The sequence below is a fragment of the Nelumbo nucifera genome, chromosome 2 (assembly GCF_055504915.1).
Source record: "Nelumbo nucifera cultivar China Antique chromosome 2, China Antique-T2T, whole genome shotgun sequence".
NCBI classification, from domain to species: domain Eukaryota; kingdom Viridiplantae; phylum Streptophyta; class Magnoliopsida; order Proteales; family Nelumbonaceae; genus Nelumbo; species Nelumbo nucifera.
Genome location: NC_142650.1, coordinates 33580174 through 33594118, shown reverse-complemented (window position 1 = coordinate 33594118; position 13945 = coordinate 33580174). Strand labels below are relative to the sequence as shown.

Sequence of the window (13945 nt, the reverse complement as noted above, 5' to 3'; positions counted from 1 at the left end):
GAACCATTGTCCAAACCAGAAAATTAATCTTAGAGGGGCTAGTTGAATTCCAAATCTGCTTGGCGGGGAAATTCTCCTGACCTGAACTAAACAGCTTGAGCACCATAGATTTAACAGAAAAACTACCATCTGCATTCCATTTCCAGCTCCATTGATCCTTCAGACTTAAATCAATCATCTGGTTTTGAAGCAAACCCAACAGTGCCGCATACTCTTCCACCTCCCAATCAAACAGGCTTCTCCTGCAAAGCGGATTCCAAATAATGGAGTCACCTGATGCATTAAAATTCTCAGCGATAGAAGAATCCTGATTTACAGAGATTTGTAACAGAAGAGGGAAAGCTTCTTCCAAAGACACTTCTGAACACCAGAATCCTTCCAAAATTTAATTCTTTCCCCATTTCCCACCTTAAATCTGATCCCTTCCAAGAAGATAGGAAGGTTCTTCAAAATACCTGCCCTCAGGGAACTCGCCCCTCTTGAATGAGGACACTTGGATCTCCAATCACCCCACTCCACCCCATGCTTTGCCGCAATAAGTTTTCTCCACCATGCATTTCTTTCAGTGGCAAACTTCCATAACCATTTACTAAGAAGGGCAGAATTAAATTTCTTCAAATTCCTTATTCCCGCCCACCAACTTCCTTTGGGAGACACACTTGCTCCCATTTTACAATATGGATCTTCTTTTCCTCTTCCCATCCCCTCCATAAAAAACTCCTCTGGATTTGCTCCAACCTATTTGCTATTTTGATTGGGATGGGGAATAGACAGAGGAAGTAAGTAGGAAGAATATCAAGAGTACTCTTAATCAGTGTCACTCTGCCCCCAAATGAAAGATGTTTTGCCTTCCAAAAAGCCAATTTTCTCTCCATTCTCTCAATAATTGAAATCCAAGTCGCAAAAGAAGAATATTTAGCCCCAAGAGGCAGCCCCAAATACTTGACCGAGAGAAAAGCAGTTTGCCAAGCCATCACTTCTGCATATTCTTTTAAATTTGGTACAAGATCCACTGGGATGATCTGACTCTTACTCAAGTTAACTTTGAGACCAGACACTACTTCAAACCAACTCAGAATCCCTAGCACTAATTCCAACTGAATCGGGGATGCATCAACAAAACATAAGGTATCATCTGCAAACTGGAGGATATTAACTTTTTCCTTTCCTGGAGAGATTGCAAATCCATCCCAATACCCATTATCTGCAGCCTTCTTATTGAAAAGAGTTAGAATTTCCATGATACAAATAAACAACAAGGGGGAAAGAGGGTCTCCTTGCCTCAAACCTCTAGAACTACCGAAAAACCCCATTGCTTGGCCATTAATTAGGATAGAAAATTTTGGGGTCTTAACACATTCTCTGATCCGGTTTCTCCATTTCTGCCCAAAATTCATTTTCTCCAGCACCAGATCCAGGCAATTCCAGTTAACATGATCATATGCTTTCTCAATATCAAGTTTACAAATTACACCCGGGGTACCCTTTCTTCTAGAGTCTAACAACTCATTTGCAATGAGTATTGAATCAACCATCTGTCTTCCCGGAACAAATGCACTTTGGTTACTAGAAATGCACTTTGGTTAGTTGAGAAAATTATAACTTAGTGCGGATTATTCTCAATTCCTATGCTTTAATAACTCAGTTGCCAATAGTTCTAAACTTGTAGGACATTCTGATTTAAACATCAATTGAGTCCAATTGTTGGCTTTGAAACATTGGATGTATGAAGGAACACTGCCATACCCTATAAGTTAAGGGCTATGATAATTCCTTGTTCTTGGAATGTCCTTGACAGGGATACCTTTCTAGTTGACTGGTCTTTTGGCCTTGTTGATTTATATATACTGACAAGATCAAAATTAGCAAGTGAAAAGTATTAGGTTTTCAGTGATCTCTATGATTTCCTACCACACTTGCATGTATGGAATCTCCAAAGTGCTTTCTTAGTTTCTCATAGACTACTGAGATTAATTTTCTTCAACCTAGAATTCTCCTATGTCAGGATTGTTGGGTCCTAATGTTATGCTTCCTGACCTTCTTACCACCACCAAGAACCCCATAGAAGCAAGGAATTGACTCATCAAATATTTGGAATCACAGTATTCATTCGTTAATTGATTAAAAAACATTATTCAGTGGTTAATTAATAGAGGGAGTAAATCATTGATGTCTTTGGAAACAAAATTCTCCCTTCAGAACAGAAACTTCATCAACATACAGGGTAGTGTTGGTTTCCAGAAACTTGTGTAAACCAATATTGTCAGTCTACATTACGTTTCATAGATCTTCTATCTTGCAATGCTTTTCTTACAAAAAATTCTTGCAATGTTTCCTTGGAATTAGATCCATATTCAGTGCCTGGAGGCTTGCAACTTCATAACAGTTTCTGATCTTCTTAATTATCAAAAAATCAGTTTCTGATCTTCTTCTTATTCTTCCTTTCTGCCTGTTGTTGTCTGTTTATGAGTTTCTGATTTGTGAACCTTGTCAATATACTAAGCCATTCTGATTTATTTTATTTATCCGAGAGCTAGTCTTGTAAATTGTTGATGGAACAGATAAGCCCTTGTGGTAAATCACCTTTCAGTTGGCTTGAGTTTTAAGTATTTAGTCTTTGTAATGCATTAGTTGTTGTTTTCTAGACAGTCACTCCCATCTCAAATTTCTATTCTTCATTTTTGTATTTTCACTATTTACTTTTTTTTGAGAAGGATGTTCACTATTAGTTTTCATCTCTATACTTCATTTTTGTTCCTTGTGGTTGTGATGACATAGTTGTGTCTCATTGGATTACCTAAAGGCTAAAAGGGTGACATTATGCATCTATTTCCTTTTCTTTGTCTCATACCAGAAGGACACGATCCACCATCAGGATCACCTTATATGAAGTGGATGCATGTATGACCTTTTGGGGATCTATTGACCTGGGTTTATACTAGGAAGTTAAACAAATGCTTTTTGTACAACTCTTAAGGCAAAAATTTATCTTATTTAGATGAAAGTTGTAATGTCAAAAACTTCAAAATATGTCAAAATGATGCCATTAAGTATTTCAAGTTAATTCCATGATTTTTTTTCTTTTCCTTCTTATTTATTTTTGTGTTGGCAAGTTTTACCAAGGCTTGAAGTGTTAGTGGGTTTACTACATTAACCTTCCTTTCTAGATCTTCATTATGGTTGTAGTTCCTAAACCTGCCTGGTGAAATGATTTAGTGCCATTAAGCATTGTATTACCTTTGCATGTACCAGCATATTGCTTAATCTATGGTGTCTAGGACAAAGACTCTCTGGATGATTTTATAACCACACATCTTGTTCAAGTAGGGGTGTAACTTGGGTAGGCCTGGGTTGAGCGTTTGTTAAATTTTGAGGGAGCCAGTTTAAGGTCCCAGGATTGATTTAGTTGAAATTCTTCAAATTGGGTGCCGAATTCGTATCCTTACCTTCAAGTGGTTATTTTTTTCAAAGGTAAAGAGAAAAATCATTCAAATAAAAAGAAATACATAGGAAGGTGATAAGAAATCACCCGAGAGAAGAAAGACAGACTTAGACACTTCTCACACCAGAAAACAACAGACAAAGACTCCAAACAGAACAGCAAAACAAAACCCTCCGACACCAAAACCTAGACCAAGAATAAAAGGACAACAGAAAACAGGAAAAAAGGTACTAACAGAAGAGATAAACTAATCTTCTCCATCAAAAGCCTCCTCTTGGTTGTTGCCATCTTCACCCTATCTCCCTCTTCCAATTAACCCTTTTATCGAGCTTTCTTCCTTCTTCCTCTCAAACTCTTCTAAAGCTTTTAAGGCAAAATCTTCACCTCCTCATAAAAACAAACCCAAGCTTTTACCAATTTCTACATCCTTTCTAGCCGCTTCCTTGAATGAGACAAAACCAGTTTTCTCCACCTCCTTTTCGAGACATTAATCAAGTTCTCTAACAACAGAATTGAAATTCTTTTTAGGGGTGCCAACAAGATGACCATTCCCCAGCTGTTTACCCGGGTTAGAGGTAATATGAGAGTTCTCAATATTCAGATTTTGCTTTGAAATTTTAGAGGTCTTACTGTTTCTTCTTTGTACACCCTTTTGTAGTTCTTTGTAGGGCCAGACCCAACCAAACCAAGCTTTAGATGGGAAAAGATCTTGGTGACATGCACAGTATGAGAGGATCTCACTCCAGAGGCTCCTTGACACTTTTTGGGTGTCACAGATTCAGCCCCAATCAAATCTTTCTTATCCTCCCCCCCTCCCCAAATCCATGCCTAACTTCCCGATCACCACCTCCTCGAAGACACAAAGATAAGCAATGTCGTCTTTGATTTGGGATGGTGAACAAAATTCCTCACCAACAAATTCGCTTCCTCCACCACCAACAATAGCATTTCCTGCGAGGGTGGCAACAGTAGACCCATTATTAGCAAATTCCTCCTCCATCAGGCCAATCTCTGCTTCTTCGTGGATCTTCCTGTCTGCTCTAGAAACATCCAATCCATTTAGGAATCGCAACAGGGCGGGGATTACATCCCCCATCCTCGACCCCGACCCCGACCCCCAAATCACCCCCCATCCTCGTCCCCGATCGCCGGTGGGAAAGGAGTCCCCCCTCCATCCCCAACGAGATATGTATGCACACACACACACACACACATAGAGAGAGAGAGAGAGACGGGCGACGGTGACTTGACGTCAATAGACGAAGGTTGAAGCGACGACAATCGGCGAGTGGTGACAGTGACTCTTCTTTGAGTAGCTTTTCTCTGTCACTCGAGTATCTCTATCCTCTGTTCGACAGGCGAGTGGCGACAGCGACGAGACGATGGTCGGCGAATCGGCGACGAAGACAAAGACGAAGGAAGAGTGGAAGACAAAGGTTCAGAGACAGAGTTCTCTCTTCTCTTTGTCGAAGTGTTTTGTGTTTTACTATCGAGGGTTTTAATATTTTTCTATTTTTTAAGTTTTAATCTTTTAAAAAAATGAATAATAATTATTATACTTATATAATATATAATATAATATTATATATTATATATCTTGTCGGTTTGTTAAAGCTATTTGGGTATGGTTTACTTCTCTGTTTGGATGCAGGTGGAACTCCCCCTTTAAATGTTCCAAGCTTGTTTTCTTCCATGCCTAATTGGCCAACTAAAAGGGCTAAAATCATGTGGAGGTGTGGTAGAGCTGTGGTCTGCTGGACAGTGTGGGAGGAGAGGAACTCAAGGATCTTCTCAAATAAAAAGAGAAGTGTGGAAGAAATCATGGAGATCATCCACATTAGGATGGTACAATGGTTGAGAACATTGGAGCTGTTCAAAGTGTTCTCAGTTGATGAGCTGTTAAGAAATTGGAAGGAGATTGCAGATTCAGGCTTATGTAGAAAGATATCAAAAGATTGCTGGACTCCACCTATTGGGTTCACCAAACTGAACTTTGATGGCAGCAGCATTGGCAACCCAAGGCCTTCTGGAATTGGGGGTGTGATAAGGGATGAAACAGGGAACTTGTTGGCCATGTACTCTGGGCCGATTGGGGTGGGAAACTCTTTGAGGGCTGAGATTTTTGGAGCTATTGAAGGGATACAAAGGGTCAAGGAAATGAATATCAAAAAGGTGGTTATAGAAGGTGATTCTGAAATGGTGGTGAAATGGCTAAAAGAGGATAGTGCTATGATGTGGAAATACAACAATGAAAAGATGAAGTATAAGTGGTTAACCAAGGACATGGAAATTCAATGTAATTGGATAAAGAGAAGTGCAAATGCATTGGCTGACGGTCTAGCTAGGCAAGGGGTAAATAGAGACATTATTTTGGGCTGTTTTGTAATCACTGCATGATCAGAAAGTTTCTTGGGTAGCTGGAGTTAAGACTTTTTAGCTCCATCCCTTTGTAATCTTGATTTTTATCATTAATAAAATTTCATTGTTACTGATAAAAAAATATAATATATTATATTATATATATATTAATCGGAGATGGGTCGGGGCGAGGATTGCATTCCTCGTCCCCGATCGGGGATTCAAGGGTAGCCCCATCCCCGACCCCGACCCTGCCAAGGTACCCCCCCTCCCTGACCCCGTCGGGTCGGGGAGCCCGGGTACCTGTCGGGGACGGGGAAAATTGCCACCCCTAAATCCATTCGAGGAGGGGGCCTTGGCAGTTGCATCAGAGTTTTTCTTTGGAAGAGCATCTTCAAGAACTTCTATCGACTCTCTGCTACTTTGATCACAACAACCAGAGTCGCCCATGTTGACCCCAAAACATCAAGATGCACCGTAGTCCCCCACTGGACTTACAGCATCTAAGACCACCGATTTTTCCTTGTTTTGATCGTTGTTTCCAGAAGCACCTTCGCTGTAGCCAGGACTCCCGGTCACGTTAGAAGTTCTTCCGACAGCAGGTCTCTTAACAACCTTCAGCTTTGACGCCTTGTGCAGTCTGACATTTCTTTGCTTATGAGCCAAATTCAAAATGAGACTATTTGCTTGCCTACCTTTGGTAGCATGTTTGAAGAGATTTTTACTCCTCTTAATAACCCCTACCTTGGGTGGGACATTAGGCCTCCTCGCACTAATTGATAAAGGATTTGGAGAGTGGGCCCTAGTGGAATCTCCATCCCCGATGCAAGACACCCATTGAAGATGTGGAGATGGGGACTTTCCATCTTCCCGAACAGTTACCACCGAGTGGGTCCCACTCCCCTCATCCTTATTCAAGCTCACCCCCAAATCATTACTCCTTCCTTTTCCAAAGTCTCGAAAGTCTACCAAAGCCGATGTGACAACCCCACTAGAAACGAAATCTTTTTTGGTACCCAAACTACCCTCATCTTCAACCTTCGGAACTCTCCATGAAAAGTATTTTCGAATTCCGCCTTCTCGAACCAGAGGGATCTTGAGAAGCACCTCCTTCCACCTTACGCGAGACTGGGTGATTAAGCCAACCGCCTGAGTAAGTTCCTTCTATTACCACTCTTAAATCGAAAAGTTAAGTTGTCCGCCAAAGCGAAGCAAAAGGGATGTTGGAACCGGATGAATTTCCTCCACCTTAATTAATATCACACACTCACTAAGTTCTTCCAATCTAGAGTTCTTGAGTCAATGAACCTAAAAATCCCACAAGCATCCCCAATCTCCCTGAAGGTATGGAAACTCCAAGCATGAAGAGGAATGCCGAACACATTAATCCAAACGAAGCTTGAAGGCCCCACATTTCTCAACGCACCACCGAGAGGATTCCACTTCCCCAGTCTTAACTCTGGACACCGAACTTGATCCTGTTCGGGCTCAAGAATATCCGAAGCTTCATTTTCACTACTGAAGGAGAAAAGAAAGAACCCTGCGCCTAGTCTTCTCACCTGGAAGTGACTACTTGGCATCCATTCAGTCATTGCCCAGTTCCAAACTACTTCAACATCTGGTTTAGAGTTGACGAAACAACCAACCAAGCATTTGTTTAAGAGCTTTAGTCGCTCGAAAGTTCCTTCAGTAGAGCTCAATACCACTTCTTTCATCATCTTCAGAGGTTAATGGAAGTATCAACTTGGCTTCCATAACAGCTTCCTCCACACAAGGTGAAGTACCATCATATAGAAATTATGTTGGGTCTGTACCTATGAGGAAGATGAACTGCACTGCTAATTTGAACTTGTACTATCATGATATCTGTTTACTTCCATATTGTATTATGTTATGCTATTATCCTTGCTTATGCGTTGTTTTCTATAGCATGCAGCATATCCAGATCTGGACGGTACAACATCATTCTTTGGTGTTTATGATGGGCATGGAGGTAAGAATTGGATTCTGGTATTTGATTAATTTTCTACCCAGATGATTTCGTTGCTGTTTGTTATCCTATATGGATATATCTGAAAGCATCAAATTTTGATAGCTATGGTGCTTCAAGCCTTCAATGAATGGCAATTTTGACATATTGCAAAAGTTTGGTGCAGAAAAAGTTCATTTCTCCTAGAGTTGTACTACAAAAAAATTCAGTCCAACAAAAACAATATGGCAAAGATCCTTTAGAGATGCCTTTGTTTTTAAGACAAATTTATTTTAAAAAATAGGATAAAGTTATTGGTATATTTATGTGGAAATATGGGCATTATATATTTGATATATTCATGTAATATTATGTTTATAGATATAAATGTATTTAACATTTTTTTATTAAAAATAATTCCCTGTTTCTCATTTCCCATAATATTTGTATTTATATGTATTTTTTTTACAACCAAGATTTTCAGTTGTTTGTATTTTAAATATGTATGTAAATATTTGGCAAGAGCTGTTCCTAGCCACTGGTTCATTTTTTTTTCCTTTTAAGCTTGATTCAAACACTCGAACTTGAAGCACCACTGATTCCACTGGATACCAGTTAGTCATGCTGTGCTTTGTGCATGTATTTTGTTGTATAATATTTTATGACATGCATTTAAAGGATGTTGAAAGATTATCCAAAAAAAAAAAACTATGGTTTTCATTTACTGAACTCATATATGAAACATGTGGCAAAGACAGTTCAATTTTGCAAATATTGTCATATTGAAATATCCACGCCTTCCTTGCAAAAATATTGTTATTCCAAGTAATTACATTGCATTAAATATAATTTTCAGTGATTACTTGCTTAGGGGTTATGCAATTTTAATCGGTACCCATTTATCAAACAATTTTTACTCTTCTTTGGAATCTTATTTGCTTCTCTCCACTCTTTCACATTGTTTTAGCCAATATAGATTGAAGTTGTGTAGAGATCCATCTTTAATGGACACATAACATTGATGTGTTTTCAACTATGCATGCATTTATCATTATGCCTAAAGCTTAACTATGCATTGTCTATGTGCCCAACTATCACCTGACATGACATATATCTTTATATTTAATATGCCAATAGGTTATGTTATGATGATGATAATGGGATATCATGACTCATGATGCAGAAAACAACCTACATAATCATTTTATTTTACAATTTGTCAGGGTATCTAGGCGATTTTAGGCAATGGTGGGTCACCTAGTCACCTACACGATAAAGAATCTATTTATATACTAAAACAAGGTTGTCCATGTCAGCATCCCTATCCATTCTCCCCCACCCTTCATCTATCTCGTTTTTTTTTTTGATTTTTGATTTTTAAAATTTAACAAAACAAATCAATCAGCCAGTCATCTTCAAGACTTTCATCTCTCATTTAACTTGTCATTAACTCTCTTGTCTTATTCGGAAGAACAAGATGTAATGAAGACTTTCATCTCTCATTTAACTTGTCATTAACTCTCTCTTGTCTTATTCGGAAGAACAAGATGTAATGAAGTGGGAATGCGAGAAGTGGAAAGTGGAATAACCCATTAGACTTGGGAAATTGAAATGGCAAATGTTTCATTGAAATGGAAAATGTTTCATTCACAAACAATTCTATGATATTCTGACGAAGGGCATCACCGGCGACAGTGAATTGCGTCACCAGAGACTGTTAACACCGGCGACAAATCTCAGGTAAAAAGCTGTCAGTTTAAAGAAGGATGGGGAGGTTCGAATTAGTGGGAAGATGGAGAAAGGAAGCGCCCGTTAACGCAGAACTTTTTAAGTTTGAGGAAGTGAAGTCAAGGAATCTGGTGTCGATGAAGATCAGAGAAGAGAAAAGAGCTTCAGTGTACCTTCCGAAGAATGTGGTTGTATGGTTAAAAGGTTTTCTGGACGTAGCCATAGTTTCAAGAAGATCTCAGAATTGGAAGAATAGTATGAAATTAAATGGTAAGATGTTTGAAGCAGAACAACGGTTCAATAGGAAAGGGTGGTTCATCACAGCCACAGAGTGGTTTGGGCTGGGCAAAAAAACAGATGATATGCATCCCATGTGGAAACCAGAGTGAAGGTTGGACTACGGTTGTGAAAGAACTACAGGATTTCTTGTGGAGAAACTGGAACAATCAAGGCAAACCCAGGCCAACAACAGTGAAGTCTTCCAATCAAAAACAGGTTCAGGAAAGGAAGAAGACGGGAAGGGTAAGGACTGGAATAAAAAATATGTAGTCTCTGCAAAAAAGAAGGTGTCCAAATGGGGTTTGATAGCAGAGGAACTGAAACAGAAATTGGAATTCGAAGGTTCCTTCAGTCTGCAACCTTTTCAAGCAGATAAGGCCCTGTTAGAAGTGGGTAGGATGGTTGGGGAGATTCACGCTCTCCCTATTCAGACTTAGGAAGGTATAATGGTAGTTAGCCAGTGGACACCGAGTGCAAATCGCGTAGACCAAACAGAAGTATTCCTGCTGAAAGTTTTAGGACTTCTGTTCAACTTATGGTCCCCTGAAACTTTCAAGCAAATTGCATCCCAGTGCAGAGGTGCCTTGGAAGAGCTGGACACTTCAAATCTCAGTGCGGCTGTACTGGGTTTGAGAGGGATTAAGATGGAAGAAGTCCCAAGAACAGTGAAGTTGGAAGTAGGAGAATCTCAGACTGTGGTTTGGCTGCTATCATCGGTGGAGGAGAGACTCTGGAGAAACTTGTGGGAGGTAGAAGATGATGACGTGGCAAGGGTCAAAGAAATAAAGAAAGTTGACTGTTTTTGCAAAACAAAGTTAAATGAACAATCGCCCAGTTTGAAAATTGGAAATCAGGGCATTAAGGAAAACTTTAAATCTGAGCCGTCTATTAACACACGCGTGGCATCCAATCAGTCATTTGTGGAGGTGACAGCTGGAACGAGCAATAAATGCTCCTTTAATGCTAAGCACGCAGCCTTAGTCAGTCCGATGGGTGAACCGGCGAACCAATGAGCAGTTCAACCCAAAAGATTGCAGACAATAGCAGGGGTCTATCATCATCTTTCTCGACCCCTGTTGTTCGTCCCCCGCTGCGGGTTTGACACAGAGAAGTAGGGCCACCACTAAAGGTTCACGGGACACTGGAAAAGGAAGTGGCAACACTTGGGTATGGAAACCAGTGCCGACGAACAACTCTACATCCCCTGATAAGCCAAATCCGAAATTTAATAGGCATGAGAGTGACAAATCTGAAGAGGAAAGTGACTGGGAAGATCTAATGCAAGAGAAGGCATATCATTCGGAGCTAGAAGATAGCATCAGAGGTGTCAACACTGCTAAAACACGCATCTTGTGGGAAGATGAAACGATGGGAACAGAGTTGCTGTTCGAAGACCCCTCTAACTGTTGTAGCTTGGTTCCAAGAGAAGAATCGGATGATGGTCCTGCGCCAGTCTTACTAATAAAGGAGTGTTGGATCTCGACACTGACCCAAGCCAAGAAGCACAGGAGGATCAGAAAATTGATGTTATATCAGTGTTGCCTGACAGGGATTCCGAATCAGAGGGTATTGATAAAGGGAAGGATTCAGAATTGCTGGCACAGGGAGTCCCTAACCCCGTTTCTTTGTGTTTACCTTTTTAGTCTGTGAATTCTTGTTTACACCCCTCTAAGCTTTGTGTTTCGAACTACGCAGGTACAACCAATGCCATTCCTCCCTTGAATATTCTAATGGATTGTGCCACAGCTCAAGAGTTTGAGAACATTTCGGAAGATAGCTTAGAACAGGAGAGAGCTAGAATTTGGTCCCTAATTCTGGAAAACCTATTGGACCCGACCCTAGGAGCGGAGAATATTGATAATAGAGTAAACCACCCCTTCACCCAACCAAAGTTAGTTCCCCGGACTTTAACCCAGGAGGAGGATAGGAGGCTGAGTCAGGAGGAGAAAGAAGAGTCAGAGGAAAACCGAAGAGTGGGAAGAAAGAGTGAAGGAAGAAAGGTATATTTAAGGAAGAAAGGAAAGCAAAGAAGAAGAAAGCAAAGCGAGCTAGAGAAGCTTAAGTGTGGAATTAACTATGAGAGGAAGAGGGGAGCCTGAAAAGAAAAAGAGGGGTACAATAGGCAGTCATTGATTAGGGGTTTTAAGCAGGTTGAAATGAAGATAGTCAGCTGGAATGTAAGAGGCCTTGGAAGTGCCAAAAAGAGGAGAATAATCAGGAATATTCTCAGAAAAGAAAGACCAGATCTGATTTTGATTCAAGAAACCAAATTATTAGAGTTATATAGAAGGTGGATAAGAAGCATTTGGGGAGCTAGGGGTCTAAGCTGGTCGTTTTCCCCATCATGGGGAGCCTCAGGAGGGATTTTGCCCATTTGGAGAAATGAGGAAATGGAATGTGTGGAGGAATTGATTGGTAGATACTCAGTCTCCATAAAAATTAGAAGACCCTCGGATGGGAGTGAATGGGTGGTAACAAATGTATATGGTCCCAATTCCTATAGAGACAGGGAGGCCTTTCGGGAGGAGTTATGGGAGGGACCATGGTGTGTGGGAGGTGATTTCAATGTTATCAGATTTTTGGGAGAAACAAACAAGCCGAACCAAGGAATCACTACCAACATGAGGAAGTTTAATAACTTAATCGACTCCCTTGAATTGAGTGAAACTCCAATGTTGAGGGTGGACTATACATGGTCAAACTTCCAATCTCCTCCAACCTGCTCTAAACTGGATAGATTTCTAATTACTCCTGATTGGGAAGAATTGTGGGGCTCAATAGTAGTGAAAGGGCTACCTAGGGTTACCTCAGATCATTGCCCCAGGTAGTGTTTTAAAAGCGCAAGGGCCAATTTGTGCTTGAGGCGCAAGGCGAGGTGCACGCCTTTTTAAGAAAGGCACGAAATAAAAAAAAAAACTAAAAAAGTCAGAAAATTCAAAAAAATGCTAAAAAATGCAAAAAATTCAAAAGATATTAAACATAATGTTAATAAAAAATATAAACTTAAATTTTAAAATAAATGTTTTAAAAAACCTATTATCTAAAATTAAAATACATAAACATAACATGTAAAGCGTACTCAAATGAAAATTTAAAAATAAAAGCAAACATATAAAGCATTTTCAAGCATGTAAAACCCACAATCTCTTTTTTTCCTTAATTGCATTGCTTCAAGTAGCTAATGTGATATGAAACATATTGCATTCTTGAGTCGCCATTGTACCATGCCCCTCGAGGCAAGCCCGAACAAGTCTATGTTAGGGTCTGAAATTCTTATTTCTCACATAAAAATAATGATTTAATAACTTTCATTGCCTTTTAAGAAGATATTTTATTTCAATGAATGAATGAACAATATTAGCAAATAGGGGGTTCTACTTCAAATGCTAGAAAAAGGTTGGGCTTTGGAACCAAGTGGAGATCTTGGATTAGAGGATGTCTAAGTTCTGCCCATTATTCAATTCTTATTAATGGAGTAGCGAAGGATTTCTTTTCGGCTGAGAGATGTATTAGGCAAGGAGATCCCTTATCCCCTTTTCTCTTTACTTTAGTGGCTGAGGTGTTAAGAAGAATGGTGGCGAAAGCCGACTTCTAAGGTTTGTTTAGAGGGTGGAGGATAGGTAGAAATCAAGAGGTTGTTACCCACCTTCAATTTGCAGATGACACAATCTTCTTTTGTGAGGGAGGTGTGGTTAATCTAAAGTTGCTATTGGATAACTTTGCGGGGATGACAGGTTTAAGGATAAACTGGACCAAAACAGGCATTGTAGGGATCAATCTGGAGGAAGGGGAACTTAATAGATTTGTAAAGATTTTGGGGTGTGAGATTAGAAGTTGGCCAATTAGCTACTTGGGGTTACCTTTAGGTGGTAACCCTAGGTTAGAAGCTTTTTGGAAGCCAGTCATTGAAAGATTTGCTAGGAAGCTAGCTCTATGGAGGAGGAATTGCATCTCTCTTGGTGAAAGGATAACATTGATTAGAGCCATGTTGGCAAACCTCCCTATTTACTTCCTCTCAACCTTTAGAATACCCTGTAGAGTAGCAAGGAGGTTAGAAAAATACACGAGAGATTTCCTTTGGGACCCAGGTGAGGAGAGGAATGATCACTTGATTAATTGGGATCAAGTTAGAAAGCCCAAGGATAAAGGGGGTTTGGGAATAGGAAATA

The 13945-nt window shown here is 39.9% G+C and overlaps 1 protein-coding gene across 17 annotated transcripts in view; it reads left to right on the top strand.

Annotated features, from left to right (window-relative positions):
* LOC104603253 (putative protein phosphatase 2C 60) overlaps nucleotides 1-13945 on the top strand; it is a 34035-nt gene that overhangs the window by 2135 nt on the left and 17955 nt on the right. For all 17 annotated transcript variants that reach the window (XM_088897399.1, XM_010267239.3, XM_088897402.1 and 14 more), the window contains one exon: nucleotides 7730-7793. In XM_088897399.1, coding sequence (XP_088753525.1) covers nucleotides 7730-7793 — 64 coding nt within the window. The remainder of the gene's footprint in view (nucleotides 1-7729; nucleotides 7794-13945) is intronic.